The sequence below is a fragment of the Syngnathus scovelli genome, chromosome 8, assembly GCF_024217435.2.
Source record: "Syngnathus scovelli strain Florida chromosome 8, RoL_Ssco_1.2, whole genome shotgun sequence".
Lineage (NCBI taxonomy): Eukaryota > Metazoa > Chordata > Actinopteri > Syngnathiformes > Syngnathidae > Syngnathus > Syngnathus scovelli.
This window is the reverse complement of record NC_090854.1, coordinates 2,960,001-2,972,271: the sequence shown is the minus strand read 5'-3', so window position 1 is coordinate 2,972,271 and position 12,271 is coordinate 2,960,001. Positions and strand designations below refer to the sequence as shown.

The 12,271-nt window shown below is 39.3% G+C and overlaps 1 protein-coding gene and 1 long non-coding RNA gene across 12 annotated transcripts in view; one reads left to right on the top strand and one right to left on the bottom strand.

Annotated features, from left to right (window-relative positions):
* LOC137840569 (uncharacterized) overlaps positions 1 to 12,271 on the top strand; it is a 211,741-nt gene that overhangs the window by 95,372 nt on the left and 104,098 nt on the right. The window lies entirely within an intron of this gene.
* The window catches only part of rab3gap1 (RAB3 GTPase activating protein subunit 1), a 168,683-nt gene that overhangs the window by 78,445 nt on the left and 77,967 nt on the right, over positions 1 to 12,271 (bottom strand). For all 10 annotated transcript variants that reach the window (XM_049727690.2, XM_068651739.1, XM_068651737.1 and 7 more), the window contains 5 exons: positions 10,151 to 10,243; positions 9,710 to 9,882; positions 5,271 to 5,322; positions 4,158 to 4,502; positions 2,275 to 2,412 (listed from right to left, as the gene is read on the bottom strand). In XM_049727690.2, coding sequence (XP_049583647.1) covers positions 2,275 to 2,412; positions 4,158 to 4,502; positions 5,271 to 5,322; positions 9,710 to 9,882; positions 10,151 to 10,243 — 801 coding nt within the window. The remainder of the gene's footprint in view (positions 1 to 2,274; positions 2,413 to 4,157; positions 4,503 to 5,270; positions 5,323 to 9,709; positions 9,883 to 10,150; positions 10,244 to 12,271) is intronic.

Below are 12,271 nucleotides of genomic sequence, written 5' to 3'. Positions count from 1 at the left end.
GTGCTTGTTTACGTCCTGCGTTATCCCATGTTTGAAGTCTGCTGTGTTGAAGTTTGTGTCCTCTACTGTAGCCCAAGTTCATATACAACTTCTTAGAGATGACGGATGTGATGACGATAATGACACGTGGATTACGTAGATGCTGTTCTGTTGAGCATGTTTTACAGAAACTTGATGATTTGACCATCGAAAATGCTTCGCAAGTGATGGATACAATGATGTACTGTTTCTGTGTTTTTCTTTCTTTTTTTTTTTTATTGATAGCATTCTGGTCGCCTGTGGCAACGGGGCCGTGTAGGAATTTTCCTGCTAATAACATCTGGCCAGCAGGTTTTTCGCTTACACAATAAGTTTGATCTGGGGTATTGAGGTAATGCCTCATCTTCACTGGAAAGTGTTGCTATCATTGTTTGTTGTTTTTTATTTTTACTATTCTTCTTTCTTCATTATACATATATATGTGTGTGTTTTTTTTACTTGTCTTTGGTGTTTGCGGTGGCATAATCATATGATAAAACAGGAGGGAGATGTTAGGGTTTTTCAAATTATCCTTATCGTATGATTATGTTGGAATGCAACCGGTAATAAATAACCTACCTTGTCTCATCCTACACAAGGTCGTAAAACATCCCCTGATATGTTTTGACTAGAGCACAAGGGCTTCCTATTCAGTCTACTCTTACCCCCACTCTTTCTCTTAATAAATATGCCTTTGCAGTTGGGAGAGGCTCCAGATTTCATTCCTGTAGCGAGTGATCTCTCCACCTGCAGGTGTCTAAAAGAACTTGCTTGTCTTCCGTGTGGTTCTTGCAAAATAAGTTGGAGTGAGCAAATCTCTAACACACAGCAGCTTATTGATTACATGGTCGCCAATAATCGATTCTAACCTTTTCAGTCTGGTTTTAGAGCGAATCATTCCACCAAGACAGCACTTGCTAGAGTCTCAGAGTCATTACTGTGCAATAACATCCCGCTTGCCACACCTTTTTTGTCTACACTGTTTGTACTATGTGTCCTCTCTGCATCCATTGCAGCCTGGTCATCCTAGAAGAGGGACCCTCCCATCTGTGGTCTCTTCTCAAGGTTTCTCATTTTCCCTAGCTGGAGTTTTGAGTTTTTCCTTGCCCTCTTGGGAGTTTAAGATCAGGGGGTGTTTGAGAATATCTTTCGTTCTTCACATGTCCTGAGTGTTGTTGTTAGTCACCTAAATGTTGAACAGAGGCTGTGATTTACCGAAGTCAAATTCCTTGTTTGGCACGCTCAAACATGGCGAATAAAAAAAAAAACTCTTGAATCTAAAGTGACTAATGATCACCTCATAGCTATGGATTCAAACACCTCATCGGTATTATTATTACTACTCGATCTCAGTGCTGCCTTCGACATTGTAGACTTCAATATTTTATTAGATTGCCTTAAAACCTGCATTGGTATTTCAGGGTCAGCACTTCGCTGGTTTAATTCCTATCTATCTGACAGGATCCACCGAGTGGTCTATGGCAACACGACCTCTGAGCTCAATAACGTTACGTGTGGTGTCCTGTAGGGATCGGTACTCGGACCAATACTATTTAGTATTTATATGATTCTGCTTGGGGACATAATATCTAAATACAACATTTGTTTTCAATGTTACGCGGATGACACCCAATCATATATGCCGTTATCGATGACAAATCCGCGGGACTGTTGTAATCTTGAGGCATGCTTTGCAGAGATTAAACAATGGATGTCTCTCAATTTCCTACGTCTTAACCCAGATAAAACTGATGTTGATAATTGGTCCTGCTCGATATCATCACTTATTTAAGAAAACCACTATAAATATGGATAAATGTACTATCACTCATACTGTAACTAATCTCGGGGTTATATTCGACCAAACACTCTCCTTTCAAAAACACATCAAGAACATAACTAGAATTGCGTTTTTTCACCTCCGTAATATTGGTGAGATTCGTTCGATTCTTTTAACTTTTGATGCGGAAACTACTATTACTGACTAATTATTTATTTATTTAGCATATTTTTATGATTTATGTAGCTACTGCAGTTCTTCAACCTCTCTTGTGTGAGAAATCTTGGATGTGGATACTGCTGATAACTGAATTTCCCTCTGGGGTTCAATAAAGTCCCTCTCTCTCTCTCTCCCCTTCTCCCTCCCTTGTATGGCTCCCTGTCTCCCTCCCTCCCTCTAGCCATCCACCCGCCTAACTCATTCATCCAGCCATCCCTTGGTATCTTGGAAGTACTGTCTACTTGGGTGTGTCTAACCTTAAAAGACTCCATGTCAGACAGAAGACAAGCACTTTGCATCCGAGCACGGAGTTGGGCACCTTCGGCTGATGTTCCCAGTTTTGCAAGTATTTCTGACTGCTCCTCTAATAAATCCTCAGTCATGGGAGCAGGTTCCTGTTAAAATATAAACACAATTAACGTAATTGTAGTTTTTACAATTAACAAGTCTTGCCAGGCTTCATACATTGATAAATAAATCAAATATTGAAAGAAAAGAGACAACACTGACAAACACTCACCAAGTGATTACATAATATTAAGAGAATGCAAGCAATTTTGGTCCCTTATTGTCTGCTACATTTTAAACAAACATTTGCACATCAGCTCTGTAATTCACATAACAGTATAGTGTTTAAACTAGTGATGTAAAACAAAAACATGATGACAAAATAACTAACAAGTACCGTACTTTCCGGACTATAAGTCACAGGTTTTTTCATAGTTTGGCCGGGGGTGTAATTTATACTCAGGAGCAACTTATGTGAGAAATGATTAACACATATCATTTCACATGTTATTTTCACACTGAACCGCATGAGGGCGCTCTGGACCTGTGGAATAATTGGAGCTGCAACTGACAATGAGTCTGGCATCAGCCACGTAGACGAGGAAGCGCTGCATCTTCTACTTCTGGGGTTAGCAGATATGTTTTGAAGTGACACGATGGTTAAGATTTCGTTGGATTTAATGATTTGGAGTGAAGCAGATGGTTCTATAAACTTGTTAGCATGTTATGTATGCTATAGTTATTTGAATATCTCTGACGTAATATGTTACGTCAGGCATGTTCTCAGTTCTTTGTTTATGTGTTTATGCAATGTTACCATACTGTACCTTCAGCCTGTTGTTGCCTATTTTATTTTTATTTTAAATTGCATTTGAAGATTACATGTCTGTTCTTGGTGTTGGATTTTATCGAATAATTGTCCCCCAAAAATGCGAAGTGTACTCCGGTGCGACTTATATATATTTATTTTTCTTCTTTATTATGCATTTTATGGCTGGTGCGACTGATACTCCGGAGTGACTTATAGTCCAGAAAATACGGTATATCATTACACATGTTATTTTCACAGTAACCATCATTTTGGGCCACGTTGGCTGCCTTGCGCTACTCCTATACTTTTGCGCTATATTCTGATTGTCTGCTGTATGCGCAATTGCTCCATTTCAACCATGTTGCTCTTATTTATTTATTTATTATTTATTCATTGCTCTTATTTATTCATTGTATGTGCCTTCTTGTTTTTACTTGTTGTATTGTTTACTTGAATGTTTTGTTTTTCCGTGGACCAATATATTATATATACATATATATATATTTATATATTTATAATATGTAATGTCTTGTCACCGTGGGATAGTAGGAAACGCAATTTCGATCTCTTTGTGTGTCTTGACGTGAAGAAATTGACAATAAAGCAGACTTTGACTTTGATGAGGGAATTGTAGGACTGTGGAATAACTGCAACTGACAGTGAGTCTGACATAAGGCACGTGGAAGCGGAAGCGCTGCATCTTCTACTTCCGGAGTTAGCGGAGTTGTTTATAAGTGACACCGAGGATGAAGATTTCCTATCGACTTAATGAATTGGAGTAACACGGTTGGTTCGATAAACTTGTTAGCATGTTATTTATGCTATAGTTATTTGAATAATTCTTAATACGTTACGTCAGGCACATTCTCAGTTCCTTGTTTATGTGTTTATGTAACGTTAGCATACCGTACCGTTCAGCCTGTTGTTGCCTGTTCTATTTTTATTTTTAATTGCCTTTCAAGATGACATGTCTGTTCTTAGTGTTGGATTTTATCAAATAAATTCCCCCCAAAAATGCGACTTTTTCACCGGAAGAATTACCTGTGTCACAGGAATAAAGAGAAGATCTGAAGAGTTTAGAAGGGTCATGTTGTGACAGGGATGCATCCTCCCCTCCGCTCTAGCGTTATTGCCATCTTTTTCCCTTCTAATGCATGGCGACTCAGTGTCCCACTGATCACTCAAGCATTCAAAAAACTCTTCTTCACTGTCACTCCAAGAATCCAAGAATTTCCCGGGTGAAAGAGCAGTTATTTGGCTGGATGAATTGGCTGCTGTAACTTCTGTCACTTGGTGGATGTTTTGGAAGGCAGTTTCATTGCTTCTCTCAGAGCTCTTGCGAATGGAATCCCTCGCTTGCTTCCTCTTGATGCAGCAATTCAACATCTATGCACAAAATTTCAAACGAAAAGGCAAAAATCAGTTTTTTGTTTGTTTTTGTTTAACCCTGCCTACCGCCCGATGACGGCTGGGATAGGCTCCAGCACACCACTTGTTTTGTTGGCCATCCCTGCGAGAGGCCCTCATTAGTTATGAGCAGAACTCTCTTGCACCAACAAAGTTCTCTGTTTAGTTCAAGAGAACTTCAAGTCATCCCTGTAGCTCTTATCCATAGATTGTTGTTGACTGGGACTGTTTTTCTTTCTTAAGTGTTATAGAAAAGACATCTGTTGAAGTAGTTGCATATATGTTAAGTTATTATTAAGAAGGAAGAGAGAGAGAGAGAGAGAGAGAGAGAGAGAGAGAGAGAGAGAGAGAGAGAGAGAGGAGGGAGGGAGAGAGGGAGGGAGGGAGGGAGGGAGGGAGGGAGGGAGGGAGGGATGGATGGATGGATGGATGGATAACTGAGGGGTACCAACAATTTTGTCCATGTGAGTATGTACAATCTCAAATTGGAAAGAATAAGATGCACCAATGATGGATCCATCAACATTCTATGAAACCTAGGACTCTCTGGTAACATACGTATGTGGATAATTTACCCGGTCTGTAAATTAGATGTCACCTGATTTTGGAATGTCTTTACAAGCGTCAAGAAGCACACGTGTGTGCTTGCGTTTTTTTTTTTTTCCCATTTGATTTGATTTTGTCTCTTTGATTTGACTATGTAAGTCTATGTCTGTGGATTGTTTAGGCAGCCGTGGCAGGCCTAACCTGCAACTTTTGATGTAGAAGACAACAGCGAAGATCAGGTGCTTCTTGCAATCTGCAGATATTGACATAGCAAAAGAGAACATTTGTTGATACAATTGGCACTGAATATACTGTGTGTAAATATACGCATGTGTGTGTCTTCAGGTCGCAAATATTCATATACCGTATATATTCTAATTATCGCCCAGGGTGATAATTAGAGAAGGTTTATGTCCAACGGGTGGGCGGGGTGGGGGGGGATTAATAGAGAACACTTTTTGTCCGATCGCCAAGGGGCACTGAAATGGGCGATATGTATGTTTTCCTTATGTAGTATGCAATACCTGCATCTCACTGGTGTTCTTAACACTAGAACAGCGGCTGTTTTGATCTACCTCTAACAGCGGGGTGCTTCAATTGACCCTCCATCGATGCGACACGTTACCGTCGCACATCACATGTTGCGCACGTCATGTTATCGCGATCGTCTTGTTCGAGCGCACGCCCCGATAACGTAATTGTGTGAGGATATTGTAGTGGAGTGACGAGTGTAATTGCATCATAGTTTATGGAGAAAAACAATTTAAAAGGGACATTTGACATGCTGTCAAATCAGTCATATTTAAACTTGCGCAATGACGTTGGCATGCGCTCGCGGAGGAAAACGTACGTTTTGGGGGGAATTTTTAGCAGCATGGGCGATAATTAGAGGTATCAATGTTTTTTATTTATGTCATTGCTAACACACACTGGGCGATTATTAGAATATGGGCGATAATTAGAATAAATACGGTACTTGAGTTGCAGATTTTTTAGATCATATATACTACATACTCACAGAGACACACGTATATACAGGGCTGTCTCAGCAAATTTGAATATTGTGATAACGTTCTTTATTTCCTGTATTAAAATTAAAAAAACAAAAATGTCATACATTCTGGATTCATTGCATATCAACTGAAATATTGCAAGCCGTTTGTCATTTTAAAATTGCTATTATGGCATACAGCTTAAGAAAACTCAAATATCCTATCTCAAAATATTAGAATATCGTGAAAAAGTATACTAGTAGGGTATTCAACTACCGTATTTTTCAGACTAAAAGTCGCTCCGGAATATAGGTCGCATTAGCCATAAAATGCACAATATCGTGAAAAAAAAAACATATAAGTCGCTCCGGAGTACAAGTCACATTTTGGGGGAAATTTATTCGACAAAATCCAACACCAAGAACAGACATGAACGAGCAACAACAGGCTAAACGATAGGTATGCTAACGTGACATAAACACAAACGAAGAGCTGAGAACGGGCCTGACGTAACATTCAGAATTATTCAAATAACTATTACATAAATAACACGTTTATAAAACCATCTGTGTCACTCCAATTCATTAAATCCATCGATCGTCCTTTATGGAAACGATGCCGCGTATGCGCCGCGCCGCCTAAATATTCTAAAAATTCCACACACCCATATAACGATATATAAAGTATATATCAAATAACTATCATATAAACAACAATATTATCAAACCATCTGTGTCACTCCAAATCACTAAATCCATCGATCAAATCCCTCGTCCTTTGTCAACAACGCCGCGCGTGCGCCCTGACGTCAGCCTCGTCATTATTCCACAGAGCTAGTATATAACTATATTATAGCGTTAACAAAGTACAAGGAAAGACCTGGGTTTGGTAAACGTCTCTTTATTTAACAAAACAAGAGTTCAACGAACCAACAAGTACTGAACTGTAACGATAAAAACATATACAAGTTGCTACACAAAATAAAATATATTAAATAACTATCATATAAACAACAATATCAACCCATCTGTGTCACTCCAAATCATTAAATCCATTGATCAAATTTGTCGTCCTTTGTCAACAACCGCTGATGTCAGCCTCGTCGTTATTCCACAGATCTAGTATATCACAATACTAGTAACAGGAAAGACGTGGGTTTGGTAAACGGCTCTTTATTTAACAAAACAAGAGTTCAACGAGCCAACAACTACTGAAGTAACGATAAAAAACATATACAAGTTGCTAGACGAAATAAAATATATCAAATAACTATAACATAAATAGTTCACCGCCACACGGCCCCAAGCACCGGCGTGTGGCGGCGTGGACTTCAATCCCCAGAGGTGGCACTCCCAGCCACGGAGGTGAAAGAGAGCTCCATAGAGTAGGACCGGGTGTCCGTAAAAGCCATAATAGTTTTTCAAACCTTCTGTGTCACTCCAAATCATTAAATCCTTTAACTCTTTGTCCTCTATGTCACTTACAAACAAAGCCGCTAATGATGCCGGTAGTACGTGGGGCCCTTCTTCATCTTTGTCATCCCGTGATCAAATCCTTTGTCCTTGATGGAAACAACCGCCGCACCGCTGACGTCACTTGCAGTTCAAACTACAGTAATCCCTTGCTACATCGCGGTTCGTTAGTCGCGGTTTCAGTTTTTTGTTTTTACTTTTAATTTTGAAAATTTGCGAAAAAAAATCACATATAAGTCGCTCCTCAATATAAGTCGCCCCCCACCCAAACTATGGAAGAAAAAAAAACGCGACTTATAGTCCGAAAAATACGGTAATCACTTGAATTGTCTAACTCGAAACACCTGCAAGGGTTTCCTGAGCCTTTAAAAAACTCGGCTTGGTTCAGTAAACTAAATCACAAGTATGGGGAAGACTGCTGATCTGACTGCTGTCCATCATTGACATGCTCCATCGGGAGGGTAAGACACAAAAAGAAATTTCTCAAAGAGCAAGCTGTTCACAGAGTGCAGTTTCAAAGCACATCCACAAAAAGTCTGTTGGAAGGGGGAAATGTGGTGGAAAACGCACGCGCAACCAAGAGAGATGACCGCAGCCTCAACAGCATTGTGAACAAGAGTCGCTTCCGGAGTTTGGGGAAGCTTCAAAGACAATGGACTGAAGCTGGAGTCCAAGTATCAAGAGCCACTGTTCATAGACGTGTCCAGGAAATGGGCTACAATAGCCGTATTTCCATGGTCAAGCCACTTCTGAACTCAAGACAACGGAAGACGGCTATGGAAAAGAAGCACTGGACAGTTGCAGAGTGGTCCAAAGTCCTCTTTTCAGACGACAGCAAGTTTTGTATTTCATTTGGAAGTCAAGGCGCCAGAGTCTGGAGAAAGGCTGGAGAGGAGCAAAGTCCAAGTTGCTTGAAATCCAGTGTGAAGTTCCCAGTCAGTGATGGTTTGGGGAGCCATGTCAGCTGTTGGTGTTGGTCCACTGTGTTTCATCAAGTCCAGAGTAAATGCAGATTTTAGAGCACTATACGCTTCCGTCTGCTGAAAAGCTCTATGGAGATGATGATTTCATTTTCCAGCATGATCTGACACCTGCCCACAGTGCCAAAACCACCAGTAAAATGGTGTACTGACCATGGCATTACTGTCCTCGATTGGCCTGCCAATTCCCCTGACCTGAACCCCCTACAGAATTTGTGGGGTATTGTGAAGAAGAAGCTGAAAGACACCAGACTCAACAATGCAAATGAGCTAAAGGCCGCTATTGAAGCATCCTGGGCATCCATAACTCCTCAGCAATGCCACAGGCTGATTGCCGACATGCCACGCAGCATTGATGCAGTAATCCGTGCAAAAGTATTCCCAACCAAGTACTGAGTGCATTAATGGACATTTTCAAATGTTTGATTTTGTTTTGCTGTTATGAATGTTTTTTTTTACTTGGTCTGAGGAAATATTCTAATATTTTGAGATAGGATATTTGAGTTTTCTTAAGCTGTATGCCATAATCCGCAATATTAAAATAATAAAAGGCTTGCAATATTTCAGTTGATTTGTAATCAATACAGAACGTATGACATTTTTGCTTTTTAATTGCATTACAGAAAATAAAGAACTTTATCACAATATTCAAATTTTCTGAGACAGTCATGTATGTATATACATACATACATACATACATACATACATACATACATACATACATACATACATACATGCATATATCAGGGATGAGAATGTGAAAAAACATTGACAAGTAGCCGGGGGTCTGGGGGCCCAATGATATATATATATCATATATAAAATTCTCATCCCTATATATATATATATATATATATATATATATATATATATATATATATATATATATATATATATATATATATATACATATATACATATATACACACACACATATGTGATTACTTACAGTTTGTATACTATAGAAAAAAGAAAAAACACTATTGCAATATATTGCAAATTTGATGTGATAAATGTAATAAACAAGTCAAAGCGTTCCATAAGAATATTAGGGATGTAGTGGCTCATAGTAGGTCAAGCACCATATAATTGGGGAAACACAATTATTACACTTTTGGAATAAAAATAAAATTGAAGTTTAGCATGGGGTGTCAAGGTTATTTGAGAATAATTATGACCCAGTGGTTTATACACACCCACACATTTGGTAACTGTTTTCCCAGCGGTATCGCAACTCAAGTACAAACTCCTGCCAGAGGTAGGCCACAGCCCGCAGCCCACCATGGTACAAGTTGACTAGACACATGCATAGTCCCAGCCGATGGGTCAGACTTTGAACTGGTGCTGACTTCAACTGAATAAAAAGATCCTGGGGGAAGGAGGGGAATCTTTTGTTAATGATGCTTTGTATTAATATTCATAATCAAACAATATACCAAATTATTTTTATCCTTCTTACCACTAATCTTAACTTCGTTGGCTTTTTAAGTGGTTTTAGTCATTCAAAAGGTTATATTGTCTCCAATATCATCTTGTACAACAAGTGTTTCATTTTTATTAAATATTCAAAATACATTAATAAATCACATTTAAATTGTTATTTTGGAAGAATGAATAAGCGAATAATATTTACTTACATCAGTATGTTGATCTTTTGCATGCTTTCCAAAGCTATTTGTTTGTGGAGTTTTATTTTCTGTCTTATCCACAGCGGCATCTGGAAAAAGATACTAAAAGGGGAAAAAGGGGAAAAAGATTAAGATTCTGAATACACAAACTTAGATGCTTTTTCTGGCATTCACATTGTGCATTTGAGTCCCATCTGTTAATATGCTGTTGTTGTGCTGTATGACTTGGCAAACCACTCAGTAAACTGGTACACAGAATTTTCACAATCGGCACTATTTAGCTATATGCTGAATGGTGATCTGCATCGGTGATCTTTGTAAGGTAGGGTGCCTGTGGCTGCCGGTTTAGGACAGCCCCAACATAAGAAGCTTCAAGATTACAATTGGGATGCAATGAACTTCTTTGCATAGTGGCTAAGATCATGAAGACATGCAAGGCATTCACAGTGTTGTACCGCTTTTCATGTGACCGTTTTATTCTTTTATGACTCTAACATTTGCATGGTTCATATGTCCATCAATTTGCTTTATAGTCATATCCACATCATTGTAATTTACAGTACCTTTAATTCGAAGCAATGAATGTTCTGTTATACCACCATTTTACAAAAATAACAATAGTAATTCTAGTAATTCAAAACTCCCGAGAACGAGCACCTTTAAAATCCGTCCGTCCGTCCGTCCGAAACACAACCAAACCCAACACCCCACCATCCATCCATCCATCCATCCATCCATCCATCCATCCATCCATCCATCCATCCATCCATCCATCCATCCATCCATCCATCCATCCATCCATCCATCCACCTCCTTGTACCACAATCAGTGATGGACAAGTTCCAAACTTACATATACAGTCAAACCTTGGTTTTCGAACATTCCGGTTCTCGACCAAATCGGAATTCGAACGAAAAATACGAGATTTTTTTGCTTCGGTTGTCGAACAAAAATTCGGAGGTCGAATCTCGCGAGATTAGCCGAGAGGACCTGAGAAAACCCGACCACGCGGCCCGGATGCCGACTGACTCCGTTCATTGTTATTGTATTTTCGTTACTTTGAGGATTGTATTAACATCAATGCGACAGTGAGCGCCCGGCGCGCTGCGGTTGCGCGATCGGACCAAATTAAGCTCCCTGAGCACTGAGGTCCACGTAAATTTTGGAAAGTACATCAGGGCTTTAAAAATATTTTAAATAATAATGCGACCAGCATGATGCAGTTGCGCGGTCGGCGGCACGCTACGTTTGCGTGTTTGGCAGTGCTCTGCAGTTGCGCGATCGGACAAAAATGCGCAAATGAAAAAATGCTTAAAAAAGGCGGGGTTTTTTTTGTCTTGGAACTGATTACATTTTTTTCCATTATTTGTAATGGGAAAAATAGATTCAGAATTCGAACGATTCACTTCTCGAACCGCCTTCTGGAACGGATTGTGGTCGAAAACCAAGGTTTGACTGTACTACTAATATGTAATATTAGCAGTTAGAGTAATCCCTCGTTTATCGCACATAATTAGTTCCAAGACCACACGCGATATGTGAAAATCCACGAAGTAGTGTCACCCTCTCATTTTTAACATACATACATTTTTTGTGTATCAATAAGTGTATATTAAACCATAAGTGCATATGTTATCATTAAAACATTAATAGTTTCAAACATGTAAATACTATATTACCGTATTGGCCCGAAAATAAGACAGTGTTTTTTGCATTGAAATAAGTGGGGGTCGTCTTACATTCGGGGTCTAGACATTATACCCATTCACAACGCGAGATGGCGCCAGATATTTTTAAAGCGAATGCTGAACTTAACTCCCCAGGCCAATGCGAAACCCTGTCATGAAGAAGAAAAATAAAAATAGCGGTAGCACGAAGAAGAAAATAAAAAATAGCGGTAAGAAAGAAAACAGAAGAAAATAAGAGAAGAGGTAACGGAAAATGGAGAAACTGTCAGAAAGGTTCCTATGTTGATGTTAAAATGTTGGACAGTTACGTCACCGCGCCTTAAGTCTCGCGTGAGTTACCTCAGTTTATCGCAATTGTTGGAGCTTGTGCGCAGCGGTAAGTTAAAAGTTGCTGGTATCGACTGAGTGTGTTGCTGTGATCGTGTGTCTTTGAAGCAAAGTG